Raw genomic sequence first — 15,438 nt, 5'->3', positions numbered from 1 at the left:
GACGGAGCCAATGGGAAGCCTCGAGGGGAGGCGCGAGCGAGCATCCCGGCCGGCCAACGGAGGGTGGAAAGCCCGACTCCAGGGGATGGTGAGGAGTGGGCGTTTCTTTGTAGACTGGCATGGGGAGGGAGAGGGGGAACTTAGCTACTCCGCGTTCGACCACAGCAGCTCCGCACCGCTGCTTTCGGAAGCAGCCTAAGAGAGCCTAGGCCCTGGCCACTAGAGCGTACCTTAGCGGGGCCGGAGGCCAGTCCCCAAGGGAGCCTGGCCTTATAAGCCAACCCCGACCACCAAAGGAGTGAAGGTTCCAAACAACCCCCAGGCACCGGCCCGTCCTCACCCCACCCCACCGGGAGCAGGCAGCAGAGTTTATCCCCTCCATCTCCCAAACCAATAACGAGTCTCACACAGCCAGAGGGGGATGGGCATATTTATGTGTGTACAAAAGGCTCTGTTTAAATCAGTACTTATGTCCCCAAGACCAGGCCCAGCATCCAGGCAGAATGGCCCCAAAAGTCCCGCCAGTCTGGTAGTCTCAGACCCCTCAGTATCAGCCATGTCAGCTCTGAGCCTTCTGCTTCTTCCTGGGGGGGCGATGGCTGGAGCTGGGAGTCCTTGCTGTAGGAGTCCGGGGGCCTTTATGAACAGACTTCCCATTCTGGAAAAGAGTCTTCTTCTTAGTCGGCTGCTGCTGGGCCTTTATCCCTGCAGCTCCTAGCTGCTGCACCTTTGCCTTTCCAACTTTCTTGGTCTTATGAAGCTTAGGGCTGACTTTAGGCTGGGGGACCCCCTGGGCTTTAGTTGCAGAAAGTCCATTAGTCAGCCTGGAGTCCGTGGAGTCTGTAGGATTGGCTACTGCATCACCTGGGATTGGAGTGAAAGGACTGTATGAGTTTGGATGACTGAGAATAAAGTAGGAAAAGCCAATGTAGGCCACTTTGAAGCAAAGTGCAATAAAGGAGCCAACACTGCATATAACTGAAGCATGACATTTTATCTGTTATTCTCTTAAACTACTGTAAAAAGAACTCAGTAACTTGATGCTTTCCTTTTGTACTAAAATGACTTTTGCAAGGATACTAAAATGATTTTTAAAAAAATAAACTCCAAACTAGTATGGCAGAAACTAGGCATCGACCCACACTTAACACCATACACCAAGATGAGGTCAAAATGGGTTCATGACCTAAACATAAAGAATTAAATTATAAATAAATTAGAGGAACACAGGATAGTTTACCTCTCAGATCTGTGGAAGGGGAAGGTCTTTATGACCAAAGCAGAACTAGAGATCATTACTGATCACAAAATAGAAAATTTCGATTATACCAAACTGAAAAGTTTTTGTACAAACAAAACTAATGCAGACAAGATTAGAAGGGAAGCAATAAACTGGGAAAATATTTTTACAGTCAAAGGTTCTGATAAAGGCCTCATTTCCAAAATATATAGAGAATTAACTCTAATTTATAAAAAATCAAGCCATTCTCCAATTGAAAATGGTCAAAGGATATGAACAGACAATTCTCAGATGAAGAAATTGAAACTATTTCTAGTCATATGAAAAGATGCTCCAAGTCATTATTAATCAGAGAAATGCAAATTAAGACAACTCTAAGATACTACTACACACCTGTCAGATTGGCTAAGATGACAGGAAAAATAATGATGATTGTTGGAGGGGATGTGGGAAAACTGGGACATTGATTCATTGTTGGTGGAGTTGTGAACGAATCCAACCATTTTGGAGAGTAGTTTGGAACTATGCTCAAAAGTTATCAAACTGTGCATACCCTTTGATCCAGCAGTGTTACTACTGGATTATATCCCAAAGAGATTATAAAGAAGGGAAAGGGACCTGTATGTGCACGAATGTTTGTGGCAGCCCTTTTGTAGTGGTTAGAAACTGGAAACTGAATGGATGTCCATCAGTTGGAGAATGGCTGAATAAATTGTGGTATATGAAAATTATGGAATATTACTGTTCTGTAAGAAATGACCAACAGGATGATTTCAGAAAGGCCTGGAAAGACTTACACGAACTGATGCTAAGTGAAATGAGCAGGACCAGGAGATCATTATATACTTCAACAACAATACTAGATGATGACCAGTCCTGATAGATCAGGCCATCCTCAGCAACGAGATCAACCAAATCATTTCTAATGGAGCAGTAATGAACTGAACTAGCTATACCCAGAAAAAGAACTCTGGGAGATGACTAAAAACCATTACATTGAATTCCCAGTCCCTATATTTATGCACACCTGCATCTTTGATTTCCTTCACAAGCTAATTGTACAATAATTCAGAGTCTGATTCTTTTGTACAGCAAAATAATGTTGTGGTCATGTATACTTATTGTGTATCTAAGTTATATTTTAATATATTTAACATCTACTGGTCATCCTGCCATTTAGGGAGGGGTGGGGGTAAGAGGTGAAAAATTGGAACAAGAGGTTTGGCAATTGTTAATGCTGTAAAGTTACCCATGTATATATCCTGTAAATTAAAGGCTATTAAATAAAAAAAAAAAAAAAGATGAGGTCAAAATGGGTTCATGACCTAAACATAAAGAATTAAATTATAAATAAATTAGAGGAACACAGGATAGTTTACCTCTCAGATCTGTGGAAGAGGAAGGAATTTATGACCAAAGAAGAACTAGAGATCATTATTGATCACAAAATAGAAAATTTTGATTATATCAAATTGAAGATTTTGTACAAACAAAACTAATGCAGACAAGATTAGAAGGGAAGCAATAAACTGGGAAAATATTTTTACAGTCAAAGGTTCTAATAAAGGACTCATTTCCAAAATATATAATTAACTCTAATTTATAAAAAATCAAGCCATTCTCCAATTGATAAATGGTCAAAGGATATGAACAGACAATTCTCAAAGAAATTGAGACTATTTCTAGCCATATGAAAAGATGCTCCAAGTCATTATTAATCAGAGAAATGCAAATTAAGACAACTCTGAGATACCACTACACACCTGTCAGACTGGCTAGAATGACAGGGAAAGATAATGTGGAATGTTGGAGGGGATGTGGGAAAACAGGGACACTGATTAAAAAAAAAAAAAAGAAAAGAAAAAAGAAAAAAAGAAAAGAAATGACCAACAGGATGATTTCAGAAAGGCCTGGAGAGACTTACACGAACTAATGCTGACTGAAACGAGCAGGGACAGGAGATCCTTATATACTTCAACAACAATACTATATGATGATCAATTCTTTTTTTTTTTTTTTTTTTTTAATTTAATAGCCTTTTTTTACAGGATATGCATGGTACTTTAAGCATTAAAATTGCCAAATCTCTTGTTCCAATTTTCACCTCTTACTCCCCATCCCCTCCCCAGATGGCAGGATGACCAGTAGATGTTAAGTACATTAAAATATAAATTAGATACACAATAGTATACATGACAAAGTTATTTGTGTACAAAAGAATCAGACTCTGAAATATTGTACAATTAGCTTGTGAAGGAAATCAAAATGCAGGTGGCATAAATATAGGGATTGGGAATTCAATGTTAAGAGCAGTAACAAACTGAACCAGCTACATCCATCTAAAGAACTCTGGGAGATGACTAAGAACCATTACATTGAATTCCCAATCCCTATATTTTTGCCTGCCTGCATTTTGGATTTCCTTCACAGCTTAATTGTATGATATTTCAGAGTCCAATTCTTTTTGTACAGCAAAATAACAGTTTGGTCATGTATACTTATCGTTTATCTAATTTATACTTTAATATATTTAACATCTATCTATTAATAGATCCTGTCTCTAGGGGAGGCGGGGAGGGGAAGGAGGGGAAAAATTGGAACAAAAGGTTTGGCAATTGTCAATGCTGCAAAATTACCCATGGTATAACTTATATAACTTGTAAATAAGAAGCTGTTAAAAAATAAATTAAAAAGTTTAAACTTGTCAAAAATGAATAAATAAACCCCAAAAGTTTCTTGAATGTTTGGCTTGGATCATTTCTCAGCATTCAAACCAATGACTTGGCTTCTGGAGACACCATCTTAACTTCTGGGATTCTGATCTCAAAATGAACAAGAAAATAATTTCAAAGTTATAGGAGTAAAAAGTTCACTTCGGAGTCAATTAGATTCAGGTTCAAATTCCACTCCTTCAAGTCATTTTACTTATCAGTGCTCTAGACAATTCTCTTGGACCACAAGAGGCAGAGATGGAAGAAGTTTCTTTATCCCAGATTTCCCTAAACCAATATAAATCTCAGGCCCACCCTTTATCTCCTCAGAACTTAGATGTTCTCCTGCTGGCAGCTCTCAGGGGTAAGTGCCATCCAGTTTAAAAAAAAAAAAAAAGGTAAAAACAAGGCCAGGCAATCTAGAAAGTAAAGGAAAACACAATTCCTATTTCTTTGATGTAATTAAGCCAGGTAACAAGACAAATACAGTCACCTGGTTTGGGGAATGAAAGGGAAAAGAAAATAAAATTCTGTTTTGTTTAGATTCTACTTTGAAAGGCACTAATCTGGGAGAGTATGCTATAGTCTGATTCTTGGTCAGAAGACAAAGTTTTGAATCTTTTCTAGCTATATGAATGTGGACAATAACACCAGTCTTTATTTCCTGATTAAAATGGTAATACCTACCCTTTATTACTTAATTTATTATGAGGAAAGCACCACTATTATAGGAATTAAGAATAAAACACACTAAGGAAGTATTTTCATTCAAATAGAATAGGGAGTGGAAGACATTATGGAGCTTTCCAAGCAAGCAAGAGACATGGGGAAATGGATCACAATTTTGTGGCTAGAGAATTTGAATAAATGAGAAGAGATTTCTTACTTGTCTTAGACTGAGGTATAGCATTGGAAAACTTCTTGAACTTGGCAATGAAGAAGCCATCCATGTTGTGGGTATGGGGGTAGAAACGCCTGGTAGAGCGAAGTGTGGGATGGAATCTCCGCTCTCTAAAATGGGTAAAGCCCTCTTGGCCAAAATCTAGCCCTGTGGGTACCAGCCGTACATTTCTCTTCTTCAGGGCATACTCTACCACACATTCATTTTCTTCTACCTGAGAGGGGTAGATAACATCAATAGTAAGGGAAAAGAATAAGAGGGAGCTGAAGGGTTATCAACGACTAAGCTTCTCCCCCCAGCCACTTCTGCCCACACTCCCAATGTAACAGATGCCTTTACCGTAATGGAGCAAGTACAGTAGACAATGTAGCCTCCAGTCTTGGAAGCAGCATTAACAGAATCGATAGCACTCAGAAGCAATTCCTTTTGGATATGAGCACATCTCTTGATGTCCTTATCATCCTTTCCAGAAAATGGGAGGAAGAAAAGTTTGTTGTTTAAACAGATTGTCCTCCCTAAATAGTTTAACATGCCAAAGATGACATGTTTTTTTATACTAGATCCATCCCCTTCCATCTCTTTCCTCAAAAATATCTATTCTGTCCCTTTTCCCTCCTCATGCTCACCTTATTAGTCTTCACAGATGGGTCCTTAGAAATGATACCAGTGCCACTACACGGGGCATCAAGCAGTACCCGATCAAAGCCTCCTACCACCTGGGCAGGAAGATGAAGAAGTAGTCAAAAGAACTCCTCCCTATTCAGAATGGCTCCCCACCCCAAGCTCTTATAGATTACAATCAAAGTTAAAACACATAGATAGCAGGAAATGTGAACAGATCAGGAGACAGAAAAGAGAAACAACAGTGGTTCTAGGTCACCTTAGGGAAATGACGTCCATCATCATGGCTTATGATCGTGTTGGTGACCCCCAAACGGTGCAGATTGCCTACAACACTCTTGAGACGATCAGCATTAGCATCATTGGCAAGGATCACTCCCGTGTTCTTCATCAGTTGGGCTGTAGTAGGCCATCATCTTTCAGTTTGTGCTTGTGTCCCTATATCAATTACCTGCCCAACTTGTTATTAGCTCTATTCAATAAACAGCCAAATTAATTCCCAGTCCCTCACATATATAATCAACCAGTTATCTCAATCCAATATCCTAGATGACTGTGTCCCACTTCCCACCCTCAAGGCAAAATATTCAATCTGTGGATTTGATTTTCACTTTTACTGAAGTACCTTCTGGCCTACAAACTGGTCCTGGCACCCATGGGCTCACCTTAACCCCCTTCTCCCAAAGGAGAGTACTGAATAAAAATGCACTTCCTGAACTAAATGAAACATTTCTACTCTGCATTTCCCTACCTATGTAGCTAGTTTTGCCCCCAGGAGCACAACACATATCCAAAATACGCTCATGTTCCTGTGGTGCCAAGGCAATGACAGGCAGCATGCTGGAAGCACCCTGAAGGATGTAATGCCCTGCCAGGTACTCAGGAGTGGCTCCTGAAAAGATAAAAAAGCAGAGAAGGGTGGGATCAGTGGGATTCTACAAACATTAAAGCACATAACATAAACAAGACTGGAATTGCACATATGAAAACACAGGTACTGACAACCTTGTGAGATGGTAAGAGATGTACACAAAAATCTCTGCTGGGGCACTGGGAGACAAGAGAAGCCCTTCTGCCTTTCTAGGAAACAGCGAAACAGAAGCTACTCACCAATGGGCACAGAAGAGTCATACACCACCAGTCCGGTCTTTGACCATTTACCCAAAGGATCCAGATTCACCCCACGGTTGATCAAAGCCTGGAAGAGGAAAGAGCATGTCAAGGTTGCAGGCACTGCAAGGTCCAGAACAGAGAAAAGTTCAGGAAGGTAGCCTGGGATGTGGAAACCTGGTCCTAAAAATGAGGCACTAGTACCACCCTACATCTTCACAACAGAAAACTCTCTTCACCTACTCCCATCTTCATTGTGTCTCTCTGGTCTTAACCTGCATCCCTCCTCATTATTTCCATGGAAACAATTCTCTCTCAGATGATGCTTTGTTTCTGTCTTTGCAGCCAAGCATTGGGCTTTGCATTAGAAAATACTTGGATTTGTTTGTGTATTTATTTATTTATTTTTGCTGAACTGAATTAGCTAAGGCAACTTTAGTCCTTATATTCCTTTCCTTCTTAAAGATCCAGTCCCAAAAACACATAAGATACTTAGACTACACCAATGTGTGTGGTCTAAGCACACACCAATAACCTATTGCAAGTTTCCATGCTGTCCAATAAAGCTCTGAATCACCACTCCTTTATCACTGAACCACACTAATAGAAGGGACTCCCTCTAACTGAAATATTTAGAATGGTACTTTTACTCTGTGCTGCCTTATTTAAAATTTGATACCCTACAGATCTCTCTACACTAAGATTGCCAAACAATAGCCCACACTGGGGAGTCTAGCATCTGGTTTTGTATAGATTCTGTAAATAAGGTTTAATAAACATTTTAAATTTAAGTGGCATAATAACTGGCAAAGGCAGCAAGACCCTATGTTGGCTACTATGCAAAATAGCCCTCTTGTCTCCAGGTTTGAGATTTATGGGGATTTCATGGACTATATAATAAAATCTGTATATAATACTAGAAGAAAACTAACAAGTAGTAAACCAGTCTCTGAGGAATCCACTTCTTCTCAAGATAACCCACTCTTCTAACAAACAGTTAGGAAGTATTTCCTGACATCAAACCTAAATCCAACTCCTTACAATTTCTATCTATTGCTTAAGGTTTTGACTTCAGAGCCAAGAAAAGTAAATTTAATTCCATCTCCATACAATAGCTTGCAAATATCTGAAGACAGCTATTATGTTTCCCTATGAATCTTTAAGGGCCAAGCTTAAAAATAAGCATTCTACCTTACCCCCCAAAATCAACAACTATGCCCATATATATAATAGGCGATTTATCCCTGGGTTTATTTGAAGGGGATCCTCCTTCACACATTTCCTAAATCAATTCCACCCTTCACCTGAGCCAAATCCCGTCGGCGGGTTTTCAGGGTGTTGGTCCTTAGAGTGATGGGTCGAGGAACCTCATTAGCTTCAAGGAACTCCACTAGCTTCAAAGAAAGAAAGGAGATTAGGATGGCAAAGGACTAGATATAACAGAATATGAGCAGCAATAAGAGGCAAAATAGCTTGATATATAGCATAATAAAAAATATAGGTAAGAAAAGGACCACAGCAGGATGACTGGTATCACTAATACCTCAGAAAGAGGAAAAATGTCCATTATTTTGCCAATCAGGAAATCTCCATAGGAGTAGTATGTTGCCAAGTCTTTCCGAAGTCGGCTCAGGTACTCAGTCCGAGACCGACCTTCCTCTCGCTGAGCCCCAAAATCCCGCAGCACCCCAACAATGTCCTGGATTCGCTGGTGTACAGACTGCAGATCTGGAGCCTGGGCACGTGATCATATTAAGGAACATCATCCAATGTAATCTGACCTATCTATTCTGAACCCCCTTCACCAAATCTACTATCTCCCTTGCCCCATCAAATTGCACACAGACAACTCTCTTCCCAGTATTTATCCTAAAAGGATATTCTCTTCCTCTATCTCCTTGCCAGAGGGCAATACAAATTTCTCATCCTTGTCCAAGTTGATCTGAAGATCTTCATTTTCTTCATCATCATTTTTGAATTTTGGCTGGGGAGAATGTTCTACTTCCTCCTCCTCCTCATCAGTGTCTTCTGAACTCCACTGACTCCTGTAAATTGCCACAAGTCAGAAAGAGGCCTTTAGAGAGCAAGAGATCCCAGCTCCTTCATAACCATTTCCATCCTAGCCTCTGTCCACACCCACAACTAGGACCTCCAAGACATACAGAGTTTCTGCTTCCTGGGCTCTCTGCTTCTGCGCAGCCTTCTCAATGGGCAAGAGCTGTGGGCAGAGAGAGAAAACAAGCACTTAAATAATGCCAACTTTAAATTCTTCAACATATCACTTTGCTTCAACTTTTTTCAAGGACTGTTGTGAGGTTCAAATGAAATCTGTGTAAAGTGCTTTGCAAACTTTAAAACGAAATGTGAATGTTGTTGGTACTATTATTGTACATCTGCACATATCAAAAGAAAGAGATAGAGGCAGTGGGACCAACCAATCCAAAGTGGGAACTGATTGTACTTAGGGCCTTTGCCCTCAGGAAGACGAAGAAAAATCCTTAAAAGGAGTAAGGAAAAAATTCAATGAGAAAAGGAACTCACCCTGAAAAACTGAAATCTAGCAAAGCTATAATTATTAAAAACTATCTGGTATTGGATTAAAAAAATATATCAATGAGAAATCAGAGAAATCAAGAAACAGAATCAAATGCCTGTAATATATCAGTGTTTGGTAAACTCAAGGCAAATTAAAGAACAATTTAGTGAGAAGAAATTAATTTTGTTCCACATATTAGACTATTTACTATAGTAAATTCCAACCACATCAATAATATCAATTTTTAAATTTTCTGAATTAAGATGTGAGAAAAATTATGATACTTACTAGCTATCAAAGAAACAGAAGAAATTTTTGGAGAGAAAACTGATGATATTTGATCATATAAAAAGACAAAACAACAAAAAGCAATGCACTCAATTGAAAAGAAATATGAGGGGAAGTCTTCAAAGTAAATAGGCCTTACAAATGGCCAACAACCAAAAATCTAAATCTGTGATTTCCCAAAGAACCATAGAAGAATCTGAAACAATTTCCCAAGGAAAACACTAAACATAAATTGTTAATAATGTCTTGAAAAAAACTTTCAAAACTTCTAATGATTAGAACAATACAAACTGAATCAACAAATTGGCAAATTAGTAATAAGAAATTCAGTATTCAGAGAGTTGTAGAGAATCGGATATGTATTATTCTGATTGTATGTAAATGTATATTTTGGGAGACTGCCAAAAAAAATAACTATAAAACCGAATATATTTTTGCTGAAAGGAGATATACTTGCATAAAGATATTCATAAATTGCTTTACTTTTAAAAGAGGCTAAAAACAACTTCCATATGAGAGAGGATAAAAGTTAAATAAACTATAATATAACAACCAAATGGAATACTATTCTATTGTAACAGAGAAACATAAGGCTATACAAAGGGATGCAGAAAGCAAAATTAGAACACATTGTACGCTATAGCTAACTACAAATTATGGGGGAAAAAAACAACCAAACCTTTCCACACAATTAGGAAAAAGCATCACAAAGCACAGAGATGTTTGTCATTCTTCGGTTAAATTAAAAGCTAATGTATTCTTTGTCCATTTATATTTGTTGATAGTTATTAGCGATATTAATATACTGATATCACTTTACAGTCTGTAAAGCACATTTCTCAACACAACTTTCTGAGGTAGAGTATAAATGTTTTCTGTGTTAAAAGCACTGTTAAAAAAAAAAAAAAAAGGAAAAGTGAAAGAGCTTACATTCTGACTTGGGAGAGAGCACGCATGCGAATCTTTCACATAAAAATTAATTCTGGAGTCCAGGGATTCCAAATATTGAAAAAAGTAGGTATACATTTCATTTCCCATTGAAAACTTCCTGTACTGAGCACAGAGTTTGGTGACATGTTCATGACAATACAATTAATATTAGCCCTAACATTTATAGATGGATATGGAGACAGTGAATAGTTCAGGTATGGCTTTAATGCAAAGCTGTGAATGGTGGGAGTGGGAGTGTTTATATAAGAATTTATCAGAGAAGGGTGTATGATACCAAACTTGATTTATGAAAAACCACTTTGGTAGGTGTGTAAAAGACCAGAAAGACATTTGAAGTAAGGAAACCAGAAAGGAAGTTATTGCAAATAGTCCTGCTAAGAGGTGATAAAAGCCCGAACTAGAATGATGACCGAATGAATGGGAAATCTTAGTGAATGAGTGAGGATAAAAAAAAAAAAAAGGCACAAAGGTGTCAAAACTAGGTGATTAAAGAAGTGTGGAATCTTTAACAATACTAGAGAAGTCTGAAAGTGCAGTGGGTTTCTGAGCAAAGGTGAGTTGTTTTTTGAATACCTTTAGGATATCCATTTACACTTGAATATATATACATATATATCTATGTCATCTTCTTAGAGATGATAAATGGGCTAAATCAAGCTGAAGTCAATCAGAAGTATGGATCCTTTGGTCCATAGTCTTGAGGTTTATTCACAATCTATTCACAATAAATGGGCATGACAATCATAATAAAACATGTCCCAAGTCTCCTAAATACAAGTGTGACATTCTTTCTACTACTATGCTATTTTTCATAAAATAAAATTTGACATCTTACTATTAAATTGAAGCAAAGAGGTTTTCCTTAACAATATAACCGTAAAAGCAAAATAACTGTATGGACATGTATACATATATTGTATTTAACTTATACTCTGACATATTTAACATGTATTGGTCAACCTGCCATCTGGAGGAAGGAGTGGGGGGAAGGAGGGGAAAAGTTAGAACAAAAGGTTTTGCAATTGTCAATGCTGAAAAATTACTCATGCATATAATTTGTAAATAAAAAGCTATAACAAAAAAAAACATTAAAAAAACCATCCTGGGTTATTTATACCTTCTGAATCCAATTCTCCCTGAGCAACAAGAGAACTGTTTGGTTCTGCACACATATATTGTATCTAGGATATACTGTGACATATTTAACATGTATAGGACTGCCTGCCACCTGGGGGAGGGGGTGGAGGGAGGGAGGGGAAAAATCGGAACAGAAGTGAGTGCAAGGGATAATGTTGTAAAAAATTACCCTGGCATGGGTTCTGTCAATAAAAGTTATTAATAAAAAATAAATAAATAAATATGATTTCAACATTCACTTTTATAAGAAAAAAAAACCACAACAATATAGCTGTAAAACAAGCATTTTGTGGGGAGGACAGATTGGTGTAAGTAGTAAAATTCCAATGAAAATTCTCTTCCACCAAGTACAGAGATCTTGGAAAACTTGTTCATGGTAACACAAATAGTATATATCAAAAGTAGGACTTATGAACCCATGTCTTCCTAACTGTAAGGATCACGAGCCTATCCACTAAACCATGTTCCTTCTTATTATCAGAGTGCATATTATGAGATAGATCCTACAGGTGTCATCCTCATTTTGTAGCTGAGGAGGCATACTTTTACTTATGACTGCGCAACTCATTAGGTGTCAGAAGTGAGAGTCAAACCTAGGTCTCTCCCTAAGCAAGTCCAGTGATTTTTTCCTACCAAAATTAAGTTTAAAAAATTTCAAGTGGACAAAACCCCATCCTGAACGGTTACCTCATCATCTTCATCACTTTCTTCTTCCGAGGCCACACCATAATCATCTACCATGTCGTCATCTTCACTATCCATAGAAGGCCAGCTACCTCCTTCATTCCCTGAATCACTGTCCTCAGAATCCTCCTCTTCATCACTATGAGGTGGGGCAGGGCGTTTTTTGCCCTTGGCAGGTACAAATAATGCTTGACTTCCCGTTTTGAGTCCAGAAGCCTTCAGTCCCTTCTTCCCAGAGGGCTGGACAGCATCTGTAGGGACCATAGGTGTTAAACAGCATCCTAGCCAGCTAAAGATTCTAAAGGCCTTCCTCTGAATGATCCAACAACCCCACTCCCTCCACCAAGCTCAGCCACCTTTTCTACCTTCAAAATATTCCACCGTCTGAAGCGGTTTCTGTCTCTCCCGAATTACTGCATTACCTCACACCCATCATTGTGCTTCAAAACCTCTTCTCAAACTAAAGTCCCCGTTCCTACTTTCCCACCAACCTTTGGTTAGAGGCTTTGGACTAGGAGATAGCTTCTTGGTTTCAGGCGCGCCTGCAGACTCTGATCTCCTCTTGGCTGCCCTGAAAAAGTGCAAAGGATGAAAGTACGCTTTCCTCACAGGTCCCAGCTGATGGAGCTTTACATCAGCATCCCCGAACGCCTATAGCCAGAAGCGCTCACACAAACCGGCTTTACCCAAAGGAGCGTGACAATTAGCATCCTCCCCCCCCCAGCTTACCCCGGCTATCCCAAACTCACCTCTTCCTGGCGCGGCTGGAGAGCCTCTTCCCACTTTCGTCGTCAACTATTAAAAGACAGCAGTAAGGAGTGGTTACGCGGGGGAAAGCGCCGTGGGAAGGGGAGCACAACAGGGGGGAGGGGGCTGTGAGGCAGCTCTGAGGAAGAAAAGGTCCGCAGCCCTTTGCCTGCCGCTGCAGAGGGGACGCAAACCCTTTGGAGAAGCAGCCTGGCCCTCGGGAGGCCTAGCGGCGGCTCCAGGAAAGGCGCTGGGACACGTGCCGTGCAAGGGGAAGGGGGAGTGAGGGCGGCTCCTTACGGAAGGGTCCCGAAGGCTTCGCACTCACCTGGCGGCAGGAATTTGGCGAGCTCGGTCTCCGCACCCTTCTGTTTCCGGGCTTTTCGGCCGGGGCCGCGCCTCTCCTTCTTGGTGGGGTCCAGCTTGCGCCCCATGACGCTGGGGCAGGGAAAGGGGTTCACGCGTCAAGGCCGGAGCGGCAGGGAAGTGAGGGGAGACCCTGTCAGCGGTCTCTCTCTGTCAGCCCGAGGGAAGCCGGGGTAGCCAGAGATCTCCTTTCCCAGCCCGATCCTGAGCTCCGGGGCCCCCGGGGGCTAATGTCCTCGGAACCCCAGGCTCCTAGAGGGCCCGAACCCAACCTTCCTAGCCAGGAACGGGTCCACGTGCACCTATAAGTGCGCGGTCCGCACGCCCCACAATCCGGAAGTGGTTTTACGCAAACGTGCTAACGCAAGACGCCCTGACGCTCAGTCTCCGGGGGGGCGGCCTTCGCCCCGCCCCTTCCGCTTGCTACTTCCGGCCCGCGACTTTCTTAAGTAATGCTCTGGCTGGCTGCCTGAGCTTTATAGGAGCGGCCTTCAGTCATGCGCGCAGGCTTTGAGAACCCGATCCCCCCAAGCGGTCAGTCAGTCAGTAAACGTTGATTAACCTCATGCTGGACCACCTCCAGTCCTCTCGATCTATATCTTGCCGCTGGACCCAGATAGCTCTGGACGAGAAGGGAGGCAGGTGACCTCGCGTAGGCCTCCCTCACTCAAACCTAATTCACCTCTGTGTGGTGACATCACCTCCGGATGTCACGGCGCTCATGTAGAAGCAAAGTCTAACAACAACAAGAGACTCGTGCTGGGAACGCAAAAGAAAGGAGGCCCCCGATCTTATGGGGGAGACCGCTAACGGCACAAAACGGGCTGCAGATGGGCTACGGTCAAGATAGTCAGGAGGGAAGTGCCTCAGCACCGAGGGGGAGCCCGGAAGGCGGGGCTTAGGAAAGCGCTCGGGGCCTGACGGTCCGGACCACGGAGGTGGAGAAGGCCCGCATCCCGGAAGAGTACTTGGGCTGTACTCAAGGCAGGGATAAGCCTGAAGGGGGCGCAGCTTGCGTGGAGCTTTGGACGTCAGAGGATTTAGTATTTGCGGAGGTGATAGGAAACCACAGGACTAGACAGGTGCGCAACAATTTGAGGAAGCTGCAATTTGACAGCTAGGTGCGGGAGGGATGCTTAAGAACCCAGACGCGAGGAGATGAGGCCTGCCCAGTCCAGGAGACAAGGGATTCGGGCATATGTTGGCATGGCAAAAATAGACAGGTCCTGGCGATGGAAGGAGTGAGAGAGGAATTGAGGACTCCTACACTTGGGGGCCTGGGAGGTTGATGACACATCTTGGCAGTAATAGGGTAGCTTGGAAGGGAAAGTTCAATTTTGGACATGTTGATTCGCTTCAGAACCTACTAGGGCTGTGAGAGAAGCAAAACTGGAAGTCAGCAAGAAGGTATAGCTGGATAAAAATTGAGAATATCATCAGAGATAATTAAATCTTGAGCTATGTTCCTTCCCATGCTGTCCTTCCCCACACTAATTCCCTGGGGGATACTGTTTCTACTTCACCTCTTCTTCCCCACCTTTGCCTCAAGTCTAACTTCCCTTAAAGACTTGGTCCAAATCTCACCTTGAGCAAGGTTCCTTCTGAGATTACCTCCCATTTACACAGTACACATCATGGTATGTAGTCATTTGCAGGTTACTTTCCCTGTTGCCTGACACATGGTAGACAACGACTGATGAATTTAGCAGGTTAAAAAACTAATTTTCTAATGGAGAAGACAACAATGCAAACAACTATGCACAAACTAAATTCTGAGACAATCTGAAAGGGAAGGCACTAAGATGAGGGACTGGGAGATAGCTGAAACAAGAAAGTGGCATGAAGACAACCTAGATGAGGAAAACATTCAGTCATGGAGAAAACGCAAAGAAAATGCAGAGTTTTGAACTATCTTGTCCAGGAAGCCAGTTTCATTATGGATGGGTCTACATTATGTGGCCTCCAAAACCAGTTTTGCTCTTCCCAAGTTAGTTTTTCTAGAGAGTTAAGTAAGGAAGGGATCAACAGCACTTAACACTTATTATTCCTTTTCTTCCCTTCATCATAACCACTGCAGGGCACTTTATCCCAAAGCAGGTTATCTCAACACTACAGGTCTAATAGGAACTAGATAAGTTTGATGGGA

At 41.3% G+C, this 15,438-nt stretch overlaps 1 protein-coding gene across 1 annotated transcript; it reads right to left on the bottom strand.

The window, feature by feature from the left end:
• Nucleotides 1–415: 415 nt before the first annotated feature.
• Nucleotides 416–14,537, bottom strand: NOP2 (NOP2 nucleolar protein). Its single transcript, XM_012550751.3, has 15 exons — nt 13,255–14,537; nt 12,929–12,974; nt 12,671–12,750; nt 12,183–12,430; nt 8,746–8,801; nt 8,465–8,628; nt 8,127–8,326; nt 7,888–7,977; nt 6,584–6,671; nt 6,225–6,365; nt 5,733–5,872; nt 5,479–5,568; nt 5,192–5,314; nt 4,838–5,066; nt 416–864 (listed from the first exon to the last, which is right to left on the bottom strand). The coding sequence occupies exons 1-15, from the start codon at nt 13,358–13,360 to the stop codon at nt 560–562; spliced, it is 2,106 nt and encodes a 701-aa protein (XP_012406205.2). The 5' UTR covers nt 13,361–14,537; the 3' UTR covers nt 416–559.
• Between the last annotated feature and the right edge of the window lie 901 nt (nt 14,538–15,438).

This window comes from Sarcophilus harrisii, chromosome 5 (assembly GCF_902635505.1).
Source record: "Sarcophilus harrisii chromosome 5, mSarHar1.11, whole genome shotgun sequence".
NCBI lineage: Eukaryota > Metazoa > Chordata > Mammalia > Dasyuromorphia > Dasyuridae > Sarcophilus > Sarcophilus harrisii.
The sequence above is the reverse complement of the archived record's forward strand: the minus strand, read 5'-3'. Positions and strand labels throughout refer to the sequence as shown.